General features: G+C 42.3%; 4 protein-coding genes across 8 annotated transcripts in view; 1 reads left to right on the top strand and 3 right to left on the bottom strand.

The window, feature by feature from the left end:
- The first annotated feature begins 237 nt into the window (after nucleotides 1-237).
- Nucleotides 238-7,275, top strand: LOC118414336 (RNA/RNP complex-1-interacting phosphatase-like). 3 transcript variants are annotated; one of them, XM_035818324.1, is made up of 11 exons: nucleotides 238-426; nucleotides 911-986; nucleotides 2,388-2,419; nucleotides 2,802-2,901; nucleotides 3,178-3,257; nucleotides 3,566-3,609; nucleotides 4,099-4,159; nucleotides 4,518-4,564; nucleotides 4,979-5,051; nucleotides 5,205-5,347; nucleotides 6,167-7,275. In XM_035818324.1, the coding sequence occupies exons 1-11, from the start codon at nucleotides 401-403 to the stop codon at nucleotides 6,346-6,348; spliced, it is 864 nt and encodes a 287-aa protein (XP_035674217.1). In that variant the 5' UTR covers nucleotides 238-400; the 3' UTR covers nucleotides 6,349-7,275. The 3 variants fall into 3 exon arrangements, with proteins under 3 accessions (XP_035674217.1, XP_035674216.1, XP_035674215.1); XM_035818323.1 differs by having other exon boundaries at nucleotides 5,205-5,368; XM_035818322.1 differs by having other exon boundaries at nucleotides 5,205-7,275.
- On the bottom strand, nucleotides 6,776-13,931 carry LOC118414322 (TWiK family of potassium channels protein 7-like). The gene is made up of 3 exons (XM_035818300.1): nucleotides 12,111-13,931; nucleotides 10,861-11,041; nucleotides 6,776-10,460 (listed from the first exon to the last, which is right to left on the bottom strand). The coding sequence occupies exons 1-3, from the start codon at nucleotides 12,607-12,609 to the stop codon at nucleotides 9,962-9,964; spliced, it is 1,179 nt and encodes a 392-aa protein (XP_035674193.1). The 5' UTR covers nucleotides 12,610-13,931; the 3' UTR covers nucleotides 6,776-9,961.
- Nucleotides 13,932-14,013: 82 nt separating this feature from the next.
- LOC118414309 (iroquois-class homeodomain protein irx-5-like) lies at nucleotides 14,014-19,466 on the bottom strand. 3 transcript variants are annotated; one of them, XM_035818276.1, is made up of 3 exons: nucleotides 19,205-19,466; nucleotides 16,500-16,741; nucleotides 14,014-15,998 (listed from the first exon to the last, which is right to left on the bottom strand). In XM_035818276.1, the coding sequence occupies exons 1-3, from the start codon at nucleotides 19,218-19,220 to the stop codon at nucleotides 15,219-15,221; spliced, it is 1,038 nt and encodes a 345-aa protein (XP_035674169.1). In that variant the 5' UTR covers nucleotides 19,221-19,466; the 3' UTR covers nucleotides 14,014-15,218. The 3 variants fall into 3 exon arrangements, with proteins under 3 accessions (XP_035674169.1, XP_035674167.1, XP_035674168.1); XM_035818274.1 differs by lacking the exon at nucleotides 19,205-19,466 and adding an exon at nucleotides 18,430-19,146; XM_035818275.1 differs by lacking the exon at nucleotides 19,205-19,466 and adding an exon at nucleotides 18,272-18,391.
- A 4,240-nt stretch (nucleotides 19,467-23,706) lies between these two features.
- The window catches only part of LOC118414315 (potassium channel subfamily K member 16-like), a 5,260-nt gene continuing 2,059 nt past the window's right edge, over nucleotides 23,707-26,907 (bottom strand). The window contains exons 3-6 of the mRNA XM_035818284.1: nucleotides 26,536-26,725; nucleotides 25,635-25,765; nucleotides 24,977-25,086; nucleotides 23,707-24,334 (exon numbers count right to left, since the gene is read on the bottom strand). Coding sequence (XP_035674177.1) covers nucleotides 24,056-24,334; nucleotides 24,977-25,086; nucleotides 25,635-25,765; nucleotides 26,536-26,725 — 710 coding nt within the window. The 3' untranslated portion in view covers nucleotides 23,707-24,055. The remainder of the gene's footprint in view (nucleotides 24,335-24,976; nucleotides 25,087-25,634; nucleotides 25,766-26,535; nucleotides 26,726-26,907) is intronic.

The raw sequence follows: 26,907 nt of genomic DNA, 5'->3' as shown, positions 1-26,907 counted from the left end.
ATTGTCCTCCCCCCTTTTAAAATAGACTATGACAAATTTCCCATCATTCTCAGAGTGGGAATATACCACTATAATTTACCATGGAGGGTGTTGCGCCATTACTTCCTGTATGAGGAAATTGTAAAAAGAGACAAGCATACATTAGATGTTGTAAATCAGATATCAATCTTGGCATTTTCAAAATATGAGTATCAAGATTCACTTTTTATGTTTTAGTACGTATGTAAAAGAAAAGAGATAGAGATTCATCGAGGAACAGTCGACTCCTATAAAACTGTAAAAGTAGATTAGTCTGGCGTCACCGAAACCTGTGTAGTCGTGTCGTCAGCGCTCGAGACATCTCCGACTGTTTCACTTTCAGAGTCGTTTTCCCATTCTTTGAGATTCTTAGTGCGCCAAAATGCCACCAAGAAGCATACCAGACAGGTTCGTGTAAAGTCTTGTATATACAAGGAACATGAAAATGCTAGTTGTGAATCTCTGTGCTTGTCAACGCAACGTGGTCACGATTTTTTTTTCACAGCGGGGGGAGGGCCGGCCTCGCCTCGAGGGTCCAGTCTGTTGGTTCCTTCTTTCTTCTTCGAAATATAGCTATTATAAAAATATTTCTTCAAGCACAGGTTAGGTCGGGGGATAGCAGTGGGCCTAGTGGAGATTACTAGTATTTCCCCGGGGGGAATGAGTGGTAAAAAGATAATACAGGATAGCTGCTTGTTGTACAGTAACACATATGTTAGTGTCAGTACTCACTGTAGTACCCTTGATAGACAATTACTTTTAGAATTTAAAAAATGTTCCCATAATTTTTCACCACAAGATATTACTAGTATATATGTATTATATTGACTGTAAATACAGTGTAATGTGTGAATCCGACAATAATGTAGCTTTATTTACCCCCTCCCCACAGATGGCTAGATTACAGTCCCATGGGAAGACAAATGGAAGGGACCAGGTTTATCTCCTTCAAAGTACCTCTCAAAGTGGTGAGCGATATAATTTGAAGAACTGGGTTTCTATCTTCATAGTGTAGTCAAAATTATAAGCCTCCTCACATGTAATCAGGTGATTTAATTGATTTTATTGGCCTTATTGTATTGTAACATGATATGTTTCTCTGATTTACATTCATCTGCAGCAGGGGAATTTTTTTTGTTGTGCTGGCTGAAATTGTAACATTGCACACCAGATGTAGAAAAATATCAACTGAAATTCACTTGAAGTTATGTTGTTGGTCTTTGATGTAACGGCACTGAACTTTAATCCAACACGTTCCAGCGTATTCAAAACTGAACCATAAATAAACGAGCGGGCTTTTGCGCATTCCAAAAACTGTTTAGTGTATTGTTTACTATGTTTCTCCGGCTATTGCTACACATGCATTGGCCTGCAACTTTCTGTGTTGTCGCGAGAAAATAACACTTCAAACAGAGTGTAACGGATAGCAAGTCCCTTGGGATTCTATTCCCAGTGGAACTTTAATCCAACACAATAATATAACAAGGCTGTTTATCTATGGATTTCATATTTACAATGACAAATTTGTATCAATTGGCAGGCACTTACTCAAGGTTAAATGTTTGGCAAATCGGCATGTCAGTAAACTGCTGATAGTCGCGATCAAAACACGGCCCAAAAATGCATCAACCAGCGGCAAATCTGTTCTGCTGTTCTACTACACAGTTATGACGTTCTATGAAACTTTTCATCAGTTGTTTGGTAAGCAAATGGTGGCAAAATACGTAGTTTGTGAATGGCTCCCAAAAAATATACCCGCAAAACACAGTACAAACTCCCTACAGTACGTCCATCATGTGGGGGCTGTTGGTTTCGCCAGTGAGATCCGTCCTACTGGCCTTTGGATGTGATCACTTTCATAAATAGGGGTGAAGGGGCGTGCTGAAATATGATTCAAAATGGCGTGTGTTCGGATTTCCACTGAATTTGTGTAACAAAGCCTGGCCCTGTACTTTAAAGAGGGACATTTCAAGGCATGTTGGTTGTGCTGGATGGACAGTTTATTAATATTTCACTATATTTACTGTGATGATTAATGTGTAATGTGAGGACAAAGAGTAGAATTGCTTGAAATTACAATCGCTGCCCTCCTCCCACGGCTTGATTAACGGCATGAAAACATACCAGAAGATTGATTAACCAGTCGCTGCAACGTGCGGTCTTTGTGAGCTCAAACTTACAAGGTTTTAAGTCGTATACCTTACTGGTTTTGTAAAACACTCAAAGGAATTTGCATACCGGGGCTAGTTTTTGACTGACAGATGGGTTCTGAAAAGTGTTGGATTAAAGTTGCGTTGGATTAAAGTTCAGTGCCGTTACTAGTAAGACAGGTCATAAGACAATTAGGTCATTTTTTGTTTTTGTTTCAGGGCATCTGTTCAAATCTGCCAAGTGAAGATAGGTGAGATATTTCTGTTGGTAGCCATATCTGATCTTGGTTATCATAAACCGATTAAAAGAAGACACCAGAATTACTTGTTTACTATTTTTTGCCAAAACAGTTCAGTTTTACAGAAGTATGACTATGAATATGCACACGTATCATACAGTATCAATGTTCTTACTGACAGAAATGTCCTGTCAAATTATAGTGTTCTGTCCATAGTGCACAAGGATCTTATTGACAGGAAGTACAGGAATACCTTATACATTTATCAGTAAATGTCCAATCAATCATTCAATGCATTGATGATATGGCTCAGTGGGTAGTGGCAAGCCTGACACACTGTAGAACTTGTTTGTCTTATTTATCATGCATTACTTGATGTCTTATTTTTCCACAGCTTCACAGTACCTGACATGATACAGGGTATATCAGACCAGGGAGGCAGGCTTGGGCTGGTTATAGACCTCACTTTTACCACCAGATACTACAATAAACAGGTACTGGTGCTGCTTGTTTTGTAGTACCAACAAAAATGAATCTAGTACATAACAACTTTGTCCTTTATGTAGTCCACAATATGGTTGTGAATGTCATATAGAATATAACGTTACATGTATCTCTCCAATATGACACTTTGGTAACATTGACATTGAAGATGAACAGATCAAGCAATCATTGTCTTGCAACTGGTTAGTCTACACTCTTTCTTTTGGTGTTGTCTTTTTTCTTTAGGTTGTCCTATATATTTTTACAGTGGTTTCCTCTGTTTACAGGACATTATCAAAGCTGGCATCAAATATGAGAAAATTTTCACAGCTGGGAAAGAGGTGCCCTCAGATGATGTTGTGCAAGAGTGAGTGAAACACATTGTTTATTGACAGAACTTACATCTAAAGCTATTTATCTGCCAGTAACCCTCTGAAGCTTTCAGATTGTTATCAGACCAATTGAAAAATCACACATACATGTATTTCCAATGACAAGGTACTGCATGTTCCATACTAATAGTATTTGTTTAGGGATGTGAAACTATCCTGTTTCTGCATTGAGGGAAACCAAAACTTAAAAGTATCACAAGAGTTGAAGAAAGAATGGGACTTTGCTTCTTTCACCCATTCCCTGTTACTGAATTTTAACTGTTTCTTTGTACATGTACAACAGGTTTGCAAGTATAGTCCACAACTTTGAGACTGAAAATAAAGATGGTGAGTGAAGGTTGAGATCAATGTATGTAGATGCAGTGCTCAAGATACTTTTTTTCTGACATTACTGACATTATGTATTACTTACTAGTTGGATGCTTGATTCTTATTTGTCAACAAAAAATACAATAAGTTGTTAGTTTGTCTGTGAAATTTAGTGAGATGAAATTACATGTACCTTAAAGCTGCATTTTTGATAGATGATGGATTCAATGGGGAAGACAAAGAAAGAAGTCTGGTTATACATGTACAAACGTATATGTTTTGCAGTTCTTCAATCAACTACTGGTGGCATGACCACATTGTAAAACATAGCCCATGTTGACTTCATGTAGATGTCACAACAATTTCAGGTTACAGGTGTAGTTTTGTGCTAGGTTGTTTCTAGGTTGTGGGCACAAGTATCTTTGATGTGCATACCTAAACTAAAGTTATTGTATTGTAATGTACAAATGATCTACATGTAGATGTGATTGATTTGCCCTGTTACAGACAGCCTAATAGGTGTCCACTGCACACATGGAGTGAACAGAACAGGGTACTTGGTGTGCAGGTAAGAGTCGTGATTGCTTTCACCATTCTTGGTGTTTACATTCCAGTTTTTTTCTGTTAATCATAAGCTGAAACACTAGAATCCAGCGTATACAATGTGTAGTTTTCCTAGCTCCAATAAGGCACTGAGCAAGGGTTTTCTTTGTAATCCTCTTCAATTTTGCTATATCATTTGACACCAAACTACATAGAAGTATGGGGAGTAAATTGCATTTGTGTCCACATTAAAGGTCTAGAATTAACATCTCCGTTAACTGAAAATAAAGCAATATGGGTGTAGGAAACAGGATATCTTACATCAGTAAAAAATATTTTATAGCTGTATGTAGTACTAATTTTGTCTGTACAAATGTACACAGGTATCTGATAGATTACAAGCACTTCACTGCAGAAAAAGCAATAGCAGGTTTGTTTTCACCTTGTATATATTTTGCAATTGAAATATGTATTAACAAGTAAGAAGCATGATAGGCACATATAGTCTTATAAAGCGTTTTGATGTACAGTAGTTCAAATGGAAATTAACAAGCACAACAACAAAACAATACCAAATTATGGATCTTCCACTGGCACTACAATCATATCATTCATCTTTCACACTTGTGTTCCTCTAAAAAAGTTATTCATCCTTATACATTGTATAATGTACAGGTTAAACTGGCAGTTGCATTAATACTCACTGTTTGCATCAGTGTATTGTCTTGCTCTTTCACGGGTCCTTTTTAGCTCATAGTAGATACATACATGTATATCCTGAATCCCCATCCAGTCATTGTAAATGTTCAATGCAAAGTTACAATTTATATACTATGATTTACAGCTTTTAATAAAGCCAGAGGACATGACTTGGAGAGGGAGAACTACTTGGAGCATCTGCAGCAGAGAAGTGCATTGTGGGTAGTATATTTATATATATATCTGCCTACTGGTCTAAGTAGATAGTAGAAACATTCATCCGTCCTGTCATACCTGTCATTAATATGTCACTTCATACGTTTTACTACATGTAGTATTATAATCACCTTGTATGTGTCATTGATGTACAGAGTACAAAGTGGCGAGGTTAAACCTCCCAAGCTACCGTTACCACGTAAACAAGGACCAACAAGGGAAAGGGACCAACCGCCCTCCAGAGAACGACGTTATGCTCCCTACGACCAACGGAGAAGGGACAGGCATCGCTCGGGAGGTGCTCACGATGTTCTTGAGGGTAGAGGACGACATTATGAAAGCTACCATTATAGACCCTACAGGGACGATGGTTATGGCAACTATGGGAGAACAGAACATGATTACAACTACATGTACTATGATTATCACAGAAACTCTTCAGGGAATTGGGCAGAGGACAATTTTCACTATGAACGTTGGGATGACCAGTCACATTCAAACTATGGTGGTGGTCAGTACAATGGAGACATGCAATGGAGACATTCAGGTTACAATCAGCATAGGAGTAGGGATAGGAGGTATCATCAAAGTTGGGACCATCAATGGTGACAGAAGTGCCTTTTCCAAGTTTTCCAAAGCCAAGTCTGATTTCTTGATATTTTGTGCTGTGAAACAAAATCTTAAGTGGTATACACTGTACCATGTCTATCACTGCATCTGTCTCGTCATTAATGATAATTAACAGCCATCCTACTTCTAACAACCCCCCCCCCCCCCTGCCATGCCAGAGGCTGTACTGGTTACAGCAAAAGTCAGCTGGGAGAGGGTGATATTGGAATGTACATTGATATCAGGCAAAACATGCTAGCCTGGTATCCATCCATATTTAGCTTCCTGGTCCCTATCAAAGAACCCTTTTTTACTGGTACTGGAAAGGCAGTGGGTACTAGATAGGGCAACAAGTTCTGGATAGGGCACTGATTCAGGATAGGGCAATGGGTACTAAAGAAGGGTACCATGGATAGGAAATTAGATAGATATCAGGCTAAAAGCAAACACTTCATAGAAAAGTTGAGCAAAGGACAGGAATTTCTGAATTATCCTATTTCCTTTGCAGGGTCTTCCTCTCAGCAGGAACAGCCCAGTGCACCCTGTCTACACTCCATTATGGGCTGGACTTTAGGTGTGGTGTTGTTAGGGTACAGTCTGTATAACCACTGGTACATGCAAGGGGTAATGGAGGAGTGGATTCAGGAACACATGACACAAATATTTTCATCTAGATGTTCCATCACATAGATGACTCAACATAGCATTCATTTTAATTTGGGACTTTTAAACGTGAATTTTCAACCCAATGGATCAGTTGATTTCTTTCATTATCCACTAGAGCAGCTTGTGCCTATCTAAGTTTGATATTGTAGGGATGTTAGAATATTGTCCTTATTTGGATGTACTTCCAAGCTTTTTATCAGTACTGCCAACAAGGAGTTATTATCTTAATCTATCAAGATCATTTGAAGGAAGATGGCAATGTTACCGTTGATTTTATAAAACATTTTGACTTTTACCAAAATTGAATTGTCTTCCTATGTATTCATTTCTGAATCATGAGTGGCATAAATTCAAGTGTGATGGAGGCTGGATATGATCCAGTGGGCAGTACAGAAGAAGTCTATGCAATTTGCAAGGAAAATTTTGTGCAATTTTTGTGGTATGGTATGGATAATGTCTGATCTCCTGGAAGCTCGCGTGTTATAAAATGTCTTTACTCAGCTGACATGTGGCTGTTCATCAAATGTGACATTTGTTTTTCCTGTTTTGTTTTTATCAATCTTTCACTTTGTCCTTATGTTCATATACATTGTTGGTATGTTTGAGAATTGAGTAGAAAAACAGGATTTAATACAGTTTTAGACTGTATCTAATTTTACAAAATATGCTTCATGCTGAATATTATGTTCTTCATCAAGTTTGCAAGTATAATCCTTTGTAAACATAATATGCCTTCAGTTACATCACAAATAACTCCAACCTAATAAGTACTTTTGGATTACACATGCAAAACATAATCACTATATTTACTTTGTACATTGGACAGCTGTAGGTGACATTTTGAAATTAAATGGAAATCTTTTAAGCTCATCAGGAAAATATTTCCTTTCTGAGTACCTTTCAATATCTCAAGTCAACATTGCAAACAAAACAGTATGGCAACAATGTAGACTTACAAAAACATTTCAAGAGCATGCTATTAAAAACGTTATCTCATCAGCAGGGGCGATAAGGAATCTGTAGTAAAATAACAAAATTCTGAACAAATGAATGAGATAGTTGGCACTAAAAAGTACCAATTGCAACCTCTTTCAGGGCAGCAGAGTTTATGCTGTTGTAACCCATCAGCCTGAATGACAAGAATAGTGGTCCGTTCAGGTGTAAGGGCATCAGAACCTGTATAATGTTTTATGCAGTGTAGATGTCACTGGACACATGAGCAAACTGTGGAAATGACATACATCTACTTTCCACATAGTAGTACTACACAAAGTTATTATTGCTCATTTACAATTGCAGCTGTCAAATGTCTTGTGCATTCTTATACGTTGACCAATGGGACATTTTCTCATTTGCAATTAAAGCTTCTGTACCATCCCTTGATGCCATCTATACTTTAACAAAGCATACTCAGTGCCAAATTATCACCCTATGAATATTTTATGAGATATTTGTGTCATATTTGAACAGAAATCTACTGTCACAGTGTGCACAGTGGTAAACCACGAAACATGAAATTTTGAAAGACGTTGTTTACAATGATGCAATTTTGATACATTTTGGCAATACAGGGGGTAGTTGTCCCTAGCCTTGTTGGCTTTACAGCTAGGGTAGGGACACTGGAAGCAGACTAAAACAAGACTGGATTCTAGTCTTAACTGTCTGTACCTGGCTCAGAATAAATGTAACATAAATAAAAAAAGGCCTAGAAAAAAATCAATTTTGATAAACAAATCAGTCTAATAATGTGAAACGAAATGCATCAGGAGGCTGGCACATGTATATTGTTGTTGTTGTAACAATACAGATATCATACAAGCACAAAAATTACAGACTGAAAAAAAGAGAAGAACAATGTTTACTACACATTCTTCCAACTGTTCTTGCCTCAAACCAGGAAGTTTTCAACTTCATTACTCATCAACCCTAAAAAGTCTAGGCTTAGCAGGTTTTTGGTGGGCTAACCAGAAAACTTTTTTCCTAGGTCTTCTCAGTTTGATTTCATTCTATCTTACACTTACAGATATGAATGCTACCACATGACATGTATTCAATAAATCACACCGCTTATTGGTTCACTGCATGTCAGAAATCGGTTGGATAATGTATTCCATGCACTTTCAAACAAACCTGAAAAAGTGAGGGGTGCATGCATTTGTATCAAGGGAAGAATAAGTCAAAGTCCTTCCTGCGCCCGATGATGCATAGGGTGGCGCCCATCTCCGTTATAAGGGAATAATAGTACTTGACAAAAATGTACATTACTGCAAAATAGCAGTTTTGCTAAAGCATTTTCTCACTCACTCTTTCAGGCTTTATTAGGCTCATGACTTTCCAGGCAACCAATAAAACTTGGCATCCATGGAGTGTGCAAGGTTGAGCATTACACTGTACATGTAGCTTTGGAATCTTATCACTATCAGGAATGAATAACTGTTAGGAGACATATACTAAGTAACTTGACAATCTAGCTCTAAACCATAACTTGCTGATGCCTATACAACTGTGCGCCACAATATACATGTTTTATCATCACACCTTCTCTTAGAATGTAAGCATTAATGAATGAATGAAGGACATTTATTGCACATTTATGCACGTGAAAGCTCTTAGGTACAGCTCCTATTGATAACACCAGAAATGGGCATTTATTGCACATTTATGCTCGTGCAAGCTCTAGCTAAGGCACAGCTCCTATTGATAACACCAGAAATACAAATTACAGTGGTTTCTTATATTACATCTACATTGACTTATATATACTACCGGTAGTAGTAGATGTAGGGTTAACTTCTTGCTTTAAACAGCTGTAAATGTAAGGACAGTGGAGCCTATGTTACAATACATGGTTTATTTAATTGCATTGAGAGCAGTCTAAAAACATCCTGGATGCCAGTTAAAACTGAATGGAACTTCCTTGTATAGTTTCATCATATATTATCCCTGGTTACACATTCAGGATCTTCTGACTACTAGCCGGTGAAGGTTGGTAGTAGGGTGGAAGAAGTCTGACCAATTTTAGGCCATGTCTATCTTATGGCGACAGCCATTTCCCAGTAAAAGAAAACTGGAATGACGTACTAATGGCCAAGCTCAAAATGCTTACCCTCCAAGCAGAGGTTAGGCTTCGACTGCTATTTTGTACCATTTTCTTTATGTATAGGCCACGACACATAAAGAAAACGGTACAGTCGACCTTGCCCTCAACCGACTCCCAACCATGGGTGATGGTTGGAGGAAGGTTGGGAGTGGCCATTAGTCAATGGTCGGCTATGTGTAACCAGATCTTTAGGTATAAACCGCTTTGGTCTGGTCAGTTAGCATTTGAAAAGACACTTGCCAAATCAATAAAAACTTTATTTGTTGGGCTAAAACCGATAACATACATAACAGACAACCTACTCTTGCCAACCATGCCAAACCCATAGTAAATACTAGGACAAGATGGTACGGTTCCAAATTAAAGAAATGTTCAAATTTACCAGTACATGTATTTTCAAATCCAAAATGTCAAGTGTTGTGCGTCTCATCACACTGACTGGTCTTTGCTATCGCCTTGTATTCGTCTAGATGGCAGATTGGTGACCGGGCAATTGAAAGGGAATGTTGCTCTTCTACCGTGCGTGTTTGGTTCGTCTCAGTGGAACCTGTCTTCCTTTGGCTTGTCCTCGCTCAGAGCGTCACCCCTCATGATCCCGATGGGCAGGCCGATCTGTGTCTGCCTGTGGACCAGGGTCTGCTTGTCCTGGCCGCCGATAGCAGGGTTGTCCTGCTCCAGGTCTCCGTTCATCTCTTCCTGGGGACCGACGCGGTTCGCGCAGCACGGACACATCTTCCTCTTGCATGACGCCTTGAGAACATCCCACTTCCTCAGCAGCCTTCCCACTTCCTCCTGGCTCAGACTGAAGGATGTTGAGATGAGTGACATGCCCAGGAGGAAGTAGAGTGACGCCCCCAAGGCGTACATCTTGTGGTGCGGCACCAAGTCGCCGAAGCCGATGGTGCTGAAGGTGACGAAGATGAAGTAAAAGGACTGCTCGAAAGTCCAGTCTTCCATCTGCATCATGACGACGGCCCCCATGCTCATGATCAAGAACACCACGGTGAAGATACCATACAGAGGCACGTCGTCCTTCCTGCAGGAATAATAATTGAAGACGAATACTGACTAACTTTGCTAGCGAATCAAACACCACTACTGGATGAGGTGCACTCACAAACGTCCACTATCTTTTCCCACTGATTATGCGAATAGCCCTAATTCAGTCTTACTCTATCAACGTCTCACCTTCAACAATGTCACGACCATTAGTAGCTTTTCTTATTACATGTAGTAACTAACAGTACGCTAGTTACATGAGAGTCTGCGCTTGAGCACTGTGACGATGATTAAAGCAAGGAGGTCCTTGATTAAATTATTTTGAAATCTTACTTCAGGAGAGAAGCGTTTGAGATACGCCCCTCACTGACAATGTACATTAGAGGAAATACGATAGTCCACAGGTCTGTACAGTACTGACAGAATTCTAAAATTACCTTGACTCCATCATGTTGGGCCTCAGCTTGGAGTTGACGACTGCAGCGATGTACCTCAGGAGTTTCGCTAGGAGCTCGCCGATATCACCCAGGGTAAGGAGCAGGATGGGGATGCCGAAAATAGCGTAGAAGATACAGAAGACTCGACCGGCAACCGTGGCGGGAGTCTGGTGTCCATAACCTGGGAGAAAGCACAATGTAGGTTTTATTAATTATTGTTTATCTATTCTTATGCACACATATGTCCAAAAGCACACACAAACTGAACTGGTCAGTTCGACTATTTCCTCCCATTCGGATATTTTTATGCCTCTTAAAGCTTGCTCTCCTGTTTCATGTAGTATTTTGACATGATGCACTGTGCCAGGTACTTCACCTCCTTTGTTTAACGTTACAACACTTCACTTTAGGATCCTCCGCTTAATTTTGGCCATTTTCTAGTCCAATGTCACTAGACTTGCACCTAGCAGACACAGCCTCCCATCCATGTAAACATTACGGCGCCGTCACATTCACCATAAGGTGTTGTGCCAATTTGTAGAATTTTAAAGCAGGTTGTGACAGAAATAGGTCTTGAGCAGCCTTTCCGTTTAAAACGACAGCTGAACTTGGAAGGGAATATGCACGACTTTCTCAAGAATGCCCTTATGAATCTTAGCCTGCGGTCGTACAACGATTCTACGGCGTGTATAAACCAGGCCCTGAATAAGGTTGGACTTCGTTTGCGAGAAAACACAGCTGACATTTTGTCTATTCTTCATGATCACTGAGAAAAGCGAACCCATTATCCCTCGACATTTTTATTACACTTGCTCATGCAAGATAATGATATATGATGATTGACCACACGAACAGCCATGGGCGGTTTCAGCTTGGGTCGGACATAACGTTACATGTCTTGTATTTGGTCCATTGTAATGTCTGTGTACTAAAGAACTTGTGATGATTCTTTAATAATTCAACAAAATAATTCATCTTATTTTTTGTTATACTTGGAACCACATAGTTGAGGATTTTGAATCCGTGCAAATATTTTTTTTTCATGTATAACGGTTTACAAGGAAGTAGGACGCATATTTTTATAATGCTAATACTGCTAGGTAAAGTAGACATTACGCGTGTCAGATAGAAGATATTATTAAGCCGTTTTCTTTCTCAAAGAGGCACAAAGCTGTAATGAATAGTCTTATTGAGGACATTTCTTCCCTGGGCGGGCATAGTGATAAAATGACCATGTTAACTTAACTCACCGATTGTGGTAAACACAGTGACAGAGAAGAATAGAGAACCGGCTATATCCCATTTCAGCTCAGCCTGTCCTGCTGTCACCCCCCGAGGGTCGATCCCGCCGTCGTACGCTTCCACAATGGTGTGTTCGTACCTCATCACCAAGGTCGTCATCTCTTCCTCCCAGTCGTCCCCGGTGAAGTCTTGAGAAACGTTCCACATGTCCCTCAGCAGCTGACTCCTCGCTTCCGTGAAGTTGGCGACGAGCGCTTGTTCATGATGGTATTCTATCAACCAGAATCCTACGGCGCCGAACATGGCGTAGATGACGAGGATAACGCCAAGTTTGACGTGAGGCCACGACTCCTTCAGGGCGAGCACTAATTTTTTTCGTCTCTTTTCCTTTACGTCGGTCCATCCTTCTTTCGTTGCAGGTGACCGGGGCTTCAGATCTACGCCATTTGCGTCTACGTTGTTGTTTGGTGGGTCTTGAGACTTCCCTGGCGATTCTTCAGATGACATGGCTTATACCAACAAACTGAAGAAATACAGCAAGTAAATTTTTCTCTTGTGTCTGGTCGACTCAAGATATGGCACGTAGAGACCTAACACCCACAACTGGTCGCCACAATACAAAGAAGAAATTAACTGAAAGTTTCTAATGAAATATTCATGTGATGGAACAATGGTAACTTTGCGTTATCATCAGCCAAGGACTACTTGTTATGGAAACAACACAATGGTATATGTGGCTAAGTGGCAGGCGTTTTGATTATTTGTATCGTTATAGCTTTGAAACTGTTGCTGCTTTGTAGCTAATCTAAAGGTACAACAGACGAACACAATCTACTTTAAGAAAGGCTACGACATAAGCATTTTGTATAATTTATGCAAATAATTGTCCTTATTTGCATAGTTAATGTCCAAACTTCCAACCGTCATGAGTAAGGATTTGCCACAATGGGATTAAGGCATTTTCTCTTTGAATATGCAAACTAGGTCTTCATATGCATAATGTCCTGTGTTCTCTCTTTCCAAAAATCATGACGATCCGTCAACCCCCTTCAATGCGTGACCACCACTAGTAGGCACTAGCTCCCCGACCGAAACCTCTGCTTGAAGAATAACATCTGTATATTCGTGTACCAACTGAGAGAGCAGGGGCATGTGTGGAGCCTGGGGGTCTTACTAAGCACATTCTCTAGGCCGTCATGGAAAAATTTATGATTTTGCACCAATATTGGTCACCTGGTGAATAAAAGTTGATATTTGCATTCCCTATGTATACAAACATCTTGACGCACAACTGGCCTTCCTTCCTGACTGCGGTTTCGCCATTGTACACTAAGTGGCGCTGTGGTATCGACCATTTAGGATTTTGGTAGTAGCAACCCTTAATGATCCTTGATTTAGCCTGTCCTTGACTTTACAGTCCGTCATAATGTGCTCAATACTAGACTTTATTTTGTAGAATCTGACATCTCCTTAGCAGCATGAATAGATTTCGGCTTGAACTGCTGACGTTTAGAAAGACGATGATGTACAGAAGACCCGGGAACGCGAGAGGAAGGGAAGAGAAACACCTGCAGCTGTTTATCACCCTCCTCCGTACACGCTCCGCACCAGAACCTCTGACGACTATCGTCTCCATGGACACCAGATAAAACTTGTTTTCATTCCTTTGGAACTATATCGGTAGACATTGTTTACAGTTCATAAAACTTGTGCAACCCATAAAGCTATCAAGGGGAATATAAACTTGATTTTTTATCTGCATTTGCATATAGCTTAAGCATTAGAGAATGCAATTAACAGGAACAACTTGTGTTTAAAACAGACCCGCCCCTTTTTATCCCCAACTTCACCTATCACGTACTAATTTGTGAAGTGACGCCAATGATAGCGATTAACACAAAATTGAGTTCCGTATATCAATTCATTCCTTTATTTCGGAAAGCAATCCAAAACGACAACTATACAAATTCCAATCGTCTGATACATATACACGATAGATCATCAATATTTGTTAATATCAGGTTCGACCACTGCCATTTAATGAGAAATTCACAATGCAAGAATTCTTAATGTTATATTTGACTCTCCCCTTAACATCGTATTTCATGGAGCAATATTGTGTACAGGCTCATGTCACAATCACCTGGGTATAAATGAACGTTCGCTTTGTACAGTAGTAGGTGTTCTTTGTTCTCGGCAGGTGTGCTACCTTGCCCGCTCTCACTGTTTACGAGTAGAAACCCTGTCGCCAGTCTAACGCGGGTGAAATGTGCAAACAGAGCCGGACGAAAGTAGAACGGCAAACATCAAAAGAGTGCACACCTAGACGCTAGGGGGAGGGTGATTAGATGTGTCAACAGACCTTGATACAATGTTCAAACATTAAGCTGTCAAATGCATGTGTTTTTAAAGTGTATTTTCACCACATATGTTACATGTCTACCCCACCACAGCCTATGGAACCTGAACTGGGGGAAGATATTTACAGAAGACACTAATGAACATCGCTACTACAACATACTACATGTAGTACTCTCCGCTCTAAATTTCATTAGAATTTCACATTTTTTAAAAATCAGGGTGAGCGTCAACATTTGTACAGTTGTATAAGCTAAAATTTACAACTCCGTCGATTGTCATTTCAGCATTGCGATAAATCAACATATTATAAACATGAAAAAATAGTCCGCTTAGAAAACAAAGTAGCCACTAATAACGTACACTTAGTGTATAGAACAGACAACGTTTAAACAATTAAAAGTTGTTTTGTTAAACTACTGGACTATTGAGCGACCTCTGGACCCCGTCTGAGACTTGCTTATTGACTCAGCGCTCGATCTGATATTGGCCGGTGGTTGACCCAAGCCGCTCCCCGGATGCCTTGTGTGCGGAGCGGGGCAGGGCTGGCGAGGTTCCAAGGCGTGCGTCGTCACATGCTCTCTATTTGGTCCCAAGGTGCGAGAGTCTTTCGGGCTACGTTGTTTACGACCGCGCCAAGTCGATGTGGCAACTTTGGAACTTGTTTTCGTACCTTTTAAAAATGTCTATGCAACTTCCGTCGAAATTTGGCGCGATCCTATATTAAAGCCCATTGTCCTGCACGTTTCTGCCGTGCACTAGGTAGTGATGTGAAAGGGAGCAGAGTTGTTCTTTTTCCCAGCATGCTCTTGAATCTGACTGACAGCCACGTCCACCAGAAGGCGCAGGCACCCGAACATGTCGTCCTCTTCCCCGGGAGGTGTCGGTGGTGGCGTTTGTGACTCATGTCCGACAGGCTGGGCGTGTGATGGACACTTCCCTCCCAGCATACAAGAAGTGCAGACTTCTTTTCTTTGTGTCGTCAGGTCCACCGGTGATGTCTGTGTGGTACAGTCCGCTCGAATGACGTCATGACACAAGCTGAGGGATGCTGGAGGAGTGGCGCTGGTGGGCAGCCTACTGGCGTGATTGACAGGTATTTGTGACGACAGGACAGGTGCCTCGTTCTGCGCGTGGATCCAGTGGTCTTGTCTCCTCAGCTTCTCCGCCAGCCTGCTGACCAGAGCCTCGTGCAACCCTTCCCGACAGTTGGAATTGTCATCTGCGCGTAGCTGTGGCTGTGGGTGAGACTGGTGGTGTGGGGAGTCAGGGGGCGTCATGCTGCCCGGGACGTCCTCGTCCGACTTGTACTGTTTCATTTTTCCCTCCAGCATCTCCTGCATCCACGTCGGGTAAGGAGGCGGCTCTGGAGACGTCTCGGGGCTTGACCGCCCGTCCTCGGAGGACGTGTCGGCGTAACTGCCCTGACGTTTGGCGCTGGTGCGGCGGGAGATGGTGAACTCGCTTGGATCGGCACCATCCCGCCGGATCATGTCCGGGAGGATACGTCGCCTGGCGTTGATGAACCAATTACAAACCTGCATAAACAACACATGATAAAGATAAATAAAACATCATAACAACCTGATAACAACTATATTTTCAACACTTTATATGTATCACAAATCCGCCCCCATGCACTCAGGGACCACTCCAGTAGTTTACCGTTGACACGGCCCCATTTGAAGAGCCTTTCTCACCTGTAACCCAATATGGAGTTTTACCAAGTATCGTGTTCAAGCTTTATCTGGGGATACAAAAAGGATTTCTCGAGTTTCCCTGTTTCCTGTCATCACCAAAATTTTCTCGAATTCAAGCCCTTTCGGGGCCATTGCAGAAACCCTAAAACGTAGCCAGCTAATGAATTCGTTCATTGTAGATGCCACATGCACACACACAAAAATATTCCTATCTGTTATGTGTCTTATGTCGTTATCCAGGTCAACAGTTCGGTAATATATAAAATCCTCTTTGATATAGCGAAATCCACTACTAATCCATGGTAGTGGCAGCTGTCAAAACTGCACAGGTGAACTCACCTGCAACACAGTGAGACCAGCTTCCCGAGCCAAATCCAACTTCTCTGCATCCGTAGGGTAGGCGTTGTAGCGGTGATCGTATAGCCAAGCCCGCAGGATCTGCACAGCTTCCTTGGGAAGGTTTCCCCGGCGTTTCCTGGCCACGCTGTCCTGTCGCTGGCGACGACTTCCCGAACTGAACAACTCCTCGTCTTCTCCGTAGAACCTTTCGCGGTACTTCATGGCTTTATTTTCACGGGACGCTGTAAAAGGTAGAATATGCGCAACAATTATGACATAGCAGGTCAGGAATGAGGGAGATCCGTCAACAAGTTTTATATAGGAACCGAGTCACATGTGGCTGGCAGTGACGCCACTCTCACCGACCTGGACATACCATTCGGAATGTGGGGGTCATTCTTATAACTCTTATACAAAACTCATCTTTTTAATAACCGTCAAGTGCAACAACATATGGTATGGCAGTTTCAAGAGATAATAGTATCATTAGAACACCCAAAACACAAACTTTGGGAATCTATCCACCATACCCTGAGTTGCTATACGTGTTCCTGTTTCTGGAGCGGTGGTTACTCAACAACAAACCTGTATGTCATCATTTTATCAACGTCTTTGTCACAACAAGAAGGTTTGTCATACACTTTTATAGAAGAGCTTCCCTGGTTACAAATAGAAGTACATAAACAACCCTATAAGATGATCACTGTACAAAGGTAAAATGAGTTCATCATGAGAATGGGCATTAAGATAGGAATGAATATTGTTGGGCGGTCAATATCAATTTCCCAGACAAAATATGCCTGATTATGATCAGTGCTTCAAAAACAGATGGTGTTTCAACAGAACAGCACGGTTAGGCAAGAACAATAGCCTCGCCCATTCTATTGTTGCTGACCAATTAAAGCTCAATTCCTAGACAAAGGAAACCAGATGGAAATTGATAGCTGTTGACCCAACCGATACTGAAGGATCCCGTGTTCCAGCTGATTAATTAAAGAAAAACCCGCTTCCACAAAATGACAGAAAAAGACAAGATCACAACGAATACAGACGTTACTGGGGGAAGAAGCAACTTATAGAGGAAATTGTTGTTATTGTTTGTAAAGTGATTATAGATCTGAAGACATAACCGTACAAAATATCATTGTTTGCTATGGTTCCACAGTTGCGTTGATCTTTTGGGGGCGGATCATCGAAGGACGGTTTATATCTTAACCTCCTTGGTCGGACAAAGTCCTGTTTTTGTACAATAAACCACAGTCGACCTTGATACGACGTATCTGATTGACAAAGTGAAAAGTGGCGGACAAAACAAGCAAAATAGCGTATTGACGCTCACGCTGAAATTCCTCGGTGCTTTGTCCCCGTGTAATACCAAGGCGTTTGATGAAAAACAGATTCCTGTACTTGACAAACTACCTTATGCTGTAATGTTGACAACTACCCGCAGGACTTGTTTCTACAATGAAGAAGGATTCTCTGAGGGGCTCGCCGATGGCAGGTGTCGCCAGTCTATAAAGACCTCTTGTGCACGATCTTATTTTTACAATGTCACGTCAGCCTCTGACATTGGATAACAAATGTCACAAAACCGTTGCCAGAGAGGGGATGGGCTTTCAACCTCCTGGTGTCATTAGCTTAATGAATGATTATAAATAACATCAATAAAGACCGATGGTGTATTTGCCAGTAAGATGATATCCACATTTTTACCATCCCCAACGCCCCTACTCCGTCATTGACCTTACAAACCAAGAAAGAAAATAGCATACCGCGAACCCTGCCAGGCCACGTGGTCTACATTTCGAGGCGACCAACTGTTACAACTGTCACGGCATGACCCCCGCAGGTAAAACACTTCTCAAACAAAGACAACAATGGCAGCACAGCCTCGTGGTCTGGCAATTAGCGGCCCAACCTCCATACTTACAAAACATCCAAAATCGAATCTCGCTGTCTGTCTGACTAAATTGCCTTTTGATGTTGAAACAGCCGTTGCCTCGGCTATTTAAGAGAGAAAGATACGATAACTTCTGGTGGACGTGACGGCCAGATATGTGGCAGGGGTGGGCGGAAATACCAGGCTCACCGCGAAGACAGGTAAAAGATAAACAACACCACAGGCCCTGCCTACTTCCCTGCCCACAAACACTAAAATAACGCCCAGTTGTTATAGTGCTGGTGTGATTTGGCAGTTGTACCTGGGTACAGTGAATTGTGTACAACCTCCCGACTGGTTCAAGACATTTGACGAAAACAAAGAACGACAGCCATACCGATACTTGCCATTTCCCCTGGGAGCACACAAAACACTTAATAAGACACAAAAATGAAAACATGCGTAGACAATTTGACTGTGAGCTTTGATAACATTACCACACAGCAGAGCTGACGATCTGAGATTCTTGGCGATCGTGTCTAGTTCTAACGTCAGTGTTGATTATAGGAAACTTCAGGTGTCAAACAAAGAAAAACAACCTTTCCCATTCCGATGGTTCCTGTTTTCCACTTCCCCTTCCCACAAATACGGGAAGGATTTCAAGGAAACGACTGCCAAGTTCACTCAGGACATTTCCGTCAAACAAGATCAAGAAAAATCTTAGACTGGGGCCGATTAATCGTTTTATTTGCGACGTTGTTACCTGTGCGCCCGAGCGGGACCCAGACTTAACCAGGTAGGCAGACAAAGACAACAATGCACCTACCGCGGCGTGCTTTCATGCCTTCCTCGTCTCGCCTGTCAGAATGGTAGAGACCTCTCCTCGTGGCGGGAAACAGTTTCCTGGGTTTCGTCAGGATCCTTCTTCTGCGTCCGATCAGACGACAAGTGCAGAAAGTCTCGCTCTTGTTGACCAACAGTGACTGACAGTCGCTGTTTTTCGGGGCACGATCGCAGAGGTCGGCTGTCGGGGAGGCACTGCGGGTTTGACAGCTGGCGGGGCTTGAGTGCCATGTGCTCGCATATAAATGTCATTGTCCCTGCAGGCCGACCAATCACGGCTCTCTTCGTGGGCACAGGTAGCCTGGCAAACAAGCTTGTCACCAGATCTTCCGACCTCGCGACATCGGATAGCCGGAGCCTGTTGACAACTGTAACGACAGCACTTGTTTTGCCCAAAAATAAAATCCTCGTCATCTGAGCTCAGTCTATCATTCGTTATCATTTGGCCATATTTTCAAACATTTTCCAGTGAGTGCATGTAGTAGTCATAAACAATCACTTGTAACGTTACCACCTTAGCGAAACACGATAGCGTGACGTGCGCATTTTGGCAGGGTTGGGGTATTTAATATTAGAAACCAGGATCCAAAAGCATGTCAATACAGACAATAGTACTACTTGTCATGCAGGAAAATTGGAACCACGCTCCCTACAGCAGCAACCGTAGCTAGCGCGGTTTGAATGTGTAAGATGAGTTACACGCTATCTTTCTATCAATTCGTCTGTGAATGTGAGCTTAGATTGTGTGTTTTTTCACGTTCTGAGGATTTTGACAGAGGACATCTCGTGTTGTCCCACACCACATACCACAGACATGTACAGGTGCAAGAAGGGGCTATAGTATCGGTAAAGTTGGTAGGAGACGCTGTGCACGTTTTGTCAACACTGAAACGTTAGTTTATTTCTAGCCCGTTCTGACAGGTTAAAGTTTGACAGATACTCCGGATGCAGTCCTTGACATGGCTGTCGGACGGTTAATTCTAATTGCCCATGGCAAATATTTTGTACGTTTGAACCTTACAGGGTACATGCATAACGCCAGAAACCATAAATTCGACACTCCTTTAATTCGACACTTTTCATAACCCATTTGTCAACGAAAAATCTAGCTCTGGTATGCAAATTCACGAAGAGGCACCAAAGCATGGTAGAAGATTATGTTTCCTTCTGACGGGACAATAACAGTTTCTAGCTATTGGCTTGTCAATAACATGGGAGAACAAGGAGAAGGAGTAAAGGACGTCTCAAATTGTGAATATTATGCGACGCTACTCGACAACACGGCTACTTTTTGAATCACACCACATTTTGGTATCCTTTGTCATGGCGTATACTTGTGACGGCAAAAACAACTTCGCCACCCACACTTGCACCAGTCCAAACAACGCGAGCAGCGCCATGTTCTTATCACTACCCAGTTTGTTTGCGGTGCTACACCGCGGCAGGTGCAGCGCAGATCGCGAGGCGACCGGCCTTTATTTTGGCCCGTTTTTTCGACCGTGCCATTCTTTCAGGAAAAAAAGGACAAAGTGAGATAAAACATGTTCCCGTCCGACATGATCCTTTGTGAAGGGCCAGGTCTTTATTGACGGACTCTGTAATTATGACGACAGGTGTGTAAGGTTCTTTGATGCAAGGACGCACACACGTCTTTACTGAGTGCCTGTAGTATTATTGTTAGCAGATACACGAAAGCTGGTGCTCTTAAACCGTGTCCAAAAGCTGGCTGGCTCGGTTTACGTTTCCGGGTCCTCTCGACCACTCTGTGTCCGGGATGGGGGGTCGTATTACGGCGGCTGTCAAAATTCCGGGGGTGAAAATCCGGGAAAGTTGTGGCTTAGGTGTTGACAGATCTAAAAACACTCAATGTAGCAATGTAGCAACAAACACGGCGAGAATAAACAATTCAAGATACACAGAATTTTTTTCCACCAGACTAACTATTGGCCGAAAATACTAGTAGTAATTTAAACCAAATGGTAAATGTTACCCTTACTATGGGCTCACTCTTGGTCAACGTCAACGAACAGGCACAGATATTACAAAAAGTACAAAGAAACTATGCAGCTCTAGTTTTTATACCAAATTATTCGTTCCAATACGTTTTCAATGGGCTTTTTATAAAATACATGAAAACTGCAACCATCAACTTCGAATTCATAACAAGCCATGCACTGGTTTTCACAATGGAAGCGTTTTTTCACATAAATATGTGTTATCTTGTCCAATACGTCTTGCCCATACTAGTTGAAAAGGGATGACACATAGAATTGTCAACTGAATGTCTCATATAATATTCAGGAACAAGATGGATAAACAAGAACAACAACTACACACACGATACTATCAAGCAAGGGAAAATGACGCGAAGCAGTCTGTGTTTAATCCCTTTGACAGCAGTCACCAAAACAATAGAGGATGTCTGTCAGAATGACAGCCGTACTTCTTGATAATTGTCGCTTGTCTAGTGTCATGCCTGGAGTATATTGGCTCAGAGATTAGTCGCCGGGCATTGTTACGGCTTCATTAGGTCATAAGTACACACTTCAGTCACTCTTCAAAACTGGGGACTAACCACTAGACATCCTCGTTCTTTTTCGATCATCCTCGTTTTTCGTCTTTTCCCAACACATGTAGTAATGTGGTGTGGGTGTGAGGGAATGTCGGTGGTGGGCAGTTTAGGATGAGAGATTACCGTAGACAAAATCTATATCAAACGACTTTTTAAAGTTCCACTTGTCTTCACAATCATGACATAAAAACAATTTTCTTCTTTGTAGTTTTGCAGTCATTATCAATTTCAGATTCCTGTTTGTGACACCTGGGTGCAAATGATTTGTTTTGATGCTCTATTCAGTGACGATAATCCCTGCCCCGCCTGACAGACGCCTCCCCAGTGACACTTGACAATTTGGACGCCCTTTTCAACAGCCTCTGGAAAGTTGCCCAACCCCGAATCCTACTCACTCGGCTTAGTCGTGTCAAAGACAGGTGGATTAGGTGTGGAAGGGAGGGAAGAACTGGCAACCAATTGAGCACCCTGCAAAAGTGGCGTCGTCACAAAGGGAACAGGATAGGAAAGTCACACGTGAACAATCTGACTAATAGATGTTCTGACAGTCTGTAGCTGTATTTTCATGTCCAGCTGTGTAAAACATACGTGGTCGTGATAACTGAGTATGTGGATCGCTACCAGTGGCTCCGCCTTTGTATCTGACAACATACTGTATTAATGTCGGACAAAAAGAAAGTTCGCCATGACATGTTTCTATTTGTGTTCTGGATGCGATGACGTTTTCGTTGCGCAACACCGCGAGTTTGTTGACCACAAAATTACTTTGTCTGGAACCAGGATGACACAACATGCCTGTGACTGTGAGGCGTATGTGTCCAGGTCGGCAGCATGTAACAGAACGCCTTATCTGTCGGAATCTGAGCGCCATTTGCAAACATTTGCAGGAGTGTTGAGCACCTGAAGTGGCAGGTATGGCCCGTGGACGGGTGGCTACAAGTGTCGGTGATCCCACGGGCTCGTAACAGCTGGTATTGTCACGTTAGTCTCGGCATCCAGGCTTCTGGAGGAGTCTGAAAGGGTGATCATGGAATGTATGACAATGATGGCAGCGAAAATACCACTGCATCGATCGACTTTTTGCATACAATTCTCTCTGAGAACTGAAACTTTATGATAAAATATACAGCATTTCGGCGCTGTGGCAAAATAAGAAGTGTCCTTGGTAATATGACAGGGTGTACGATGTCAGTTTAATGGTGATGTATGCACAGCAAGCCATTCCTTCAAATCGAGTTGACCCAACTTTATCATTTAAGCCCTTTTCCACACAAAATAACAACCATTAATCAGGCTCAAGAGAAGTCACGTGACCTCTACCGACAAGGTGCCGCTCGTCACCATAGCAACCACTAAAACCTTTTCATTTGTACTTCGGATTAAGAAGGATTATGAGAAGTTAATCAGGAATGACGTTATTTGATATCTAATACAGCAAGTGATGTATTGTGTGCGGGGTGGCCTGGCACTGTCCAGGCAGGTTAGCTGGCGGACAATGGAAACCTTTCCTGGTGTGTAGATTAGTTTCAGGGCGTGTCCGAGGCTGCAGTGTACATGTTTGAGGCCGGAAGGTAACAAACAAAGGACCATACCCGAAGAACGGCGTTTCGCAACCAGCGTTAGCCTGGTGCCGAGGCTATCACTATAACGTCGGTGTCACTGACTATCCTGAGTATTCACACACGAATAGATACGTGAAATGTGTTGTCAGTAGTAGGAAACTACCAACGCTATTGATGACCCTGGTTATAAACATCAACGTTGTCATAATTTAACGTTACTACAAATAAAGGCAATGTTTACATTTTCTGTGTTTGGGCTCCATATTTGTTTTAGTAACTTTTACGTCTATCTTGTCAGTCATGGCGCAACAATAAAGGTTTTTGTGCACTTAATTGTTTTCTGTTCTAGTGCTTTAGAGTCGGTAATGCTTGTCAGGTGAATTCAGGTCTACCATATCTATCCGTGACAAAATGTACATATGTAGACTTCATAAAGGCTAGGACGTCGCCCATACCCTCAAAGAGGGACTAAGATGGTGTCTAAGTTGCCCGTGCACCGGTCATTAACCAATGGCGATCAGCAGTCTGTAGCAGTCGTTCCACATATGTGGATACATAAAAACTGATTGTCAGAGGGCAAGTAGGCTTTATGCTTGTTAGAACCTCCTTGGCAAGAGTTGGTAGTATTTTTTGGCTTCTGATATTTCTGGTAATCTTATCGTGCGTGGTGACTGGTGAGTGGTGCAGTAATAACGACCCGTCAATGATCAGGGGTGGTAGCCGTGCTGCGGCCGGAGTCGGCAGGCGTCTGGTTCTGTGTGTCCTCTTCCAAGTCATCCCACACCATCCACATGGGCAGCAGGTACACCACGGTGTGCTTACGGTGCTCGGACATGCGGCGCCACTTTAGCGCCATCCTCCGCACCAGGACCAGGTCCTCCGGTCTCATCTTCTGTGTGTTGAGCAGCCCGCAGCACGGGCACGCGCCCCGCCGGTACACCCGCCGGGCGCCGCAGAAACGCTCGTCAACCCAGTGGGCCTATTCATGTGGGGAAAGGCATCGACATTTTTAAATAAACAAAATAAAATGGAATAAAACAAAATTATAGATATACTATACTAATAGTATGTTTGAAGGTGAACGTGGAATTTTATGTTGAAAGTCTGAAGTTGCAGCGCTGGCTGTTACCATTGTGGAGTTATCTATGTTGGGCATCCGTGTACGTAAACCACGGAAATAATACGCTTGTGAAGGGTCGATTTCTTCCATTGTATACAGCAATGCATTACTTGTGTATAGATATCAATGTCACCTAGCCATATAGCAATAAGGGATATGTATATTTTACAGGCCTTGATATTTCTGAGGATAAGATCTTACACAACGATACATGTACACGTAGATGTGGTTTTCTTATATTTCGTATATTATGCTCCTCATATTACTAGTGCGTTGCACTTGTGTGCTTGTTTGTTTGTATTGCATTCACGGTAAACCACATCACACCAGGTTTGTGTTAAACGGCATATCCGGACAGATTTATATGATTCACTTACGTCGGAATGGGCACTACTTTTTTTAACGTGGTCGAGGCTTGGCTCTCCTCAAACACGGGACCTCCATTTAAGGTCCTATCCAATGGACTTCCCTAACCGAAGCTATAGACGCTGGGTAACTTACCGCCTCCTGGTTGAGTCTGAAGCAGTTGGACACCAGGGACAGTCCCAGCAGGATGTAGGGGAACACGATCAGCACGTACAGCTGTTTGGTGGGGACTATGTCACCAAACCCTGCAGAGGAAACAAAGGAGTGCAACAGGTGGCACAAATTAGAGAACTTCCGGCGTCACGATCGACTTATTTCTACTCTCCAAGCAGAGGTCGAATCGCGCAGGTAGTAGTCGAAAAAATTGCACTACTACTATATCTGCGCGATTCGACCTCTGCTTGGAGAGTACTTATTTCTTCTCTCCCCAACAACTAAATTCATCTTGCTCTATCTCTTACTCCAGGTACCGCTATTGGCGCAGATGTTTGCTGTACAGCAAAAAAAAAAAAAAAAAACAACAACAACAACACAACAACAACATGAAAATTATCCATGTACTTGGCCTCTGTGACCTTTACCATCAGTCGGGATAGATATTCAGGCCATTGTCATATTTCAGATATCAATGCCTTCCTCTGTTCCTCTTAATTTTCTCGGACAGGATTTCTGCCTCTATCCAGATTGACTTACACTGTCACAATGTTACGTGATGTTGACAAAGACGTCCTAACTAACTTGTTGTGCCGTCCTTTAACCTATGACATAACCATACAAGTTGCTACAAACACACCTATGGTGCTGGCGGTTATGTACGTGTAGTACAGGCTGTCCATGAACGTCCAGTCCTCCCAGAAGCACAGTACACCAGCGCCGACTAGCAGGTAGATGACCAATAGCAGCACGATCACCCACACTGGAACTCTGGTCGCAAGAAAAGATGGTTGCACATGATTGGTCAACAGTCGATGATGGCACGCCCTTACTGTGTTCTACTGACGGACATTTCTCTTGGAAATAAACAATTGATCTGGACTACTATGGACACTTATCACTAAAAGTGACAAATTGATCATCAACTGGTTAAGAAGAAGTATCAGTATTCAGTACTAAGGTCGGAGCCCACTTTCCTTCATTCTGAAATACAGATGGCTAGGAAAGTTTTAAAAATGATCGAACCTAAAAAATATAAAAAACAATATATTTATACACATTAATTTTATGGAAAAGAGACATGCATTATATGACATATGTATCCGTTTTCTTATATATCCCTTTAGAACTTACAGCATATATTTCCTCAGTTTACAGCTTTTTTGTACAATCCAGAATATGGCCCTAAACGTTTTTAAACGGACGAAAATTGATGCACGCAGATGTCATCAATATGACGAAGTCAGTGTGGCCTAGCCGAGATTTAGAAGTATTTCATGTGCATTCAAATGAAGTTTTGATATTTCTCAGTCAAGGACAAATCAAGTAAGTCCAATGAGTCGTAAATGCATTATGTTGTATTTGGGGGTAAATTCTAACACATAACGCGCTGCACAACGGAATGACTTCTACTGGAACACTAGCTTTTCCTATTTGTTTGAGTTGATTTCCTGAGTCTCAAAATGAACATAGTACGTGATTGGCTGTACATACAAGACCACACATTCAAATATCGAGCGGAACTTTCTGACAGTTGTCACCTCCGTGCTTTATCGGCGGGCAGCTCCGGGCGCACGACCGAGTTGATCTTCCCGACCAGAAAATGCAGCAGGCGGCCCACCAGACGGTTGATGTCGGCTAGCCACGCCAGCATCAGCGGCATGCCGAACAAGGCGTAGAACATCAGGAAGACTCGCCCTCCGGTCGTCTGGGGCGTGACGTGGCCGTAACCTGTAGTGGGCCAACACAGAGAGTGAGACTAGCCTGATTAAATCACTCTTGTTAATACAGCGGTCCGGAGACCCGTTATAGCCACAAATAGTAGTGTTTGGGTTACACAGACAAGGTCGAGACAGCCTAGTATATGTACATGAAAATGTCTTTCCTGTCAATGACACCGTTCAACTGCGTTT

Source organism: Branchiostoma floridae, chromosome 4, assembly GCF_000003815.2.
Source record: "Branchiostoma floridae strain S238N-H82 chromosome 4, Bfl_VNyyK, whole genome shotgun sequence".
NCBI classification, from domain to species: domain Eukaryota; kingdom Metazoa; phylum Chordata; class Leptocardii; order Amphioxiformes; family Branchiostomatidae; genus Branchiostoma; species Branchiostoma floridae.
This window is presented reverse-complemented; position numbering and strand designations above follow the sequence as displayed.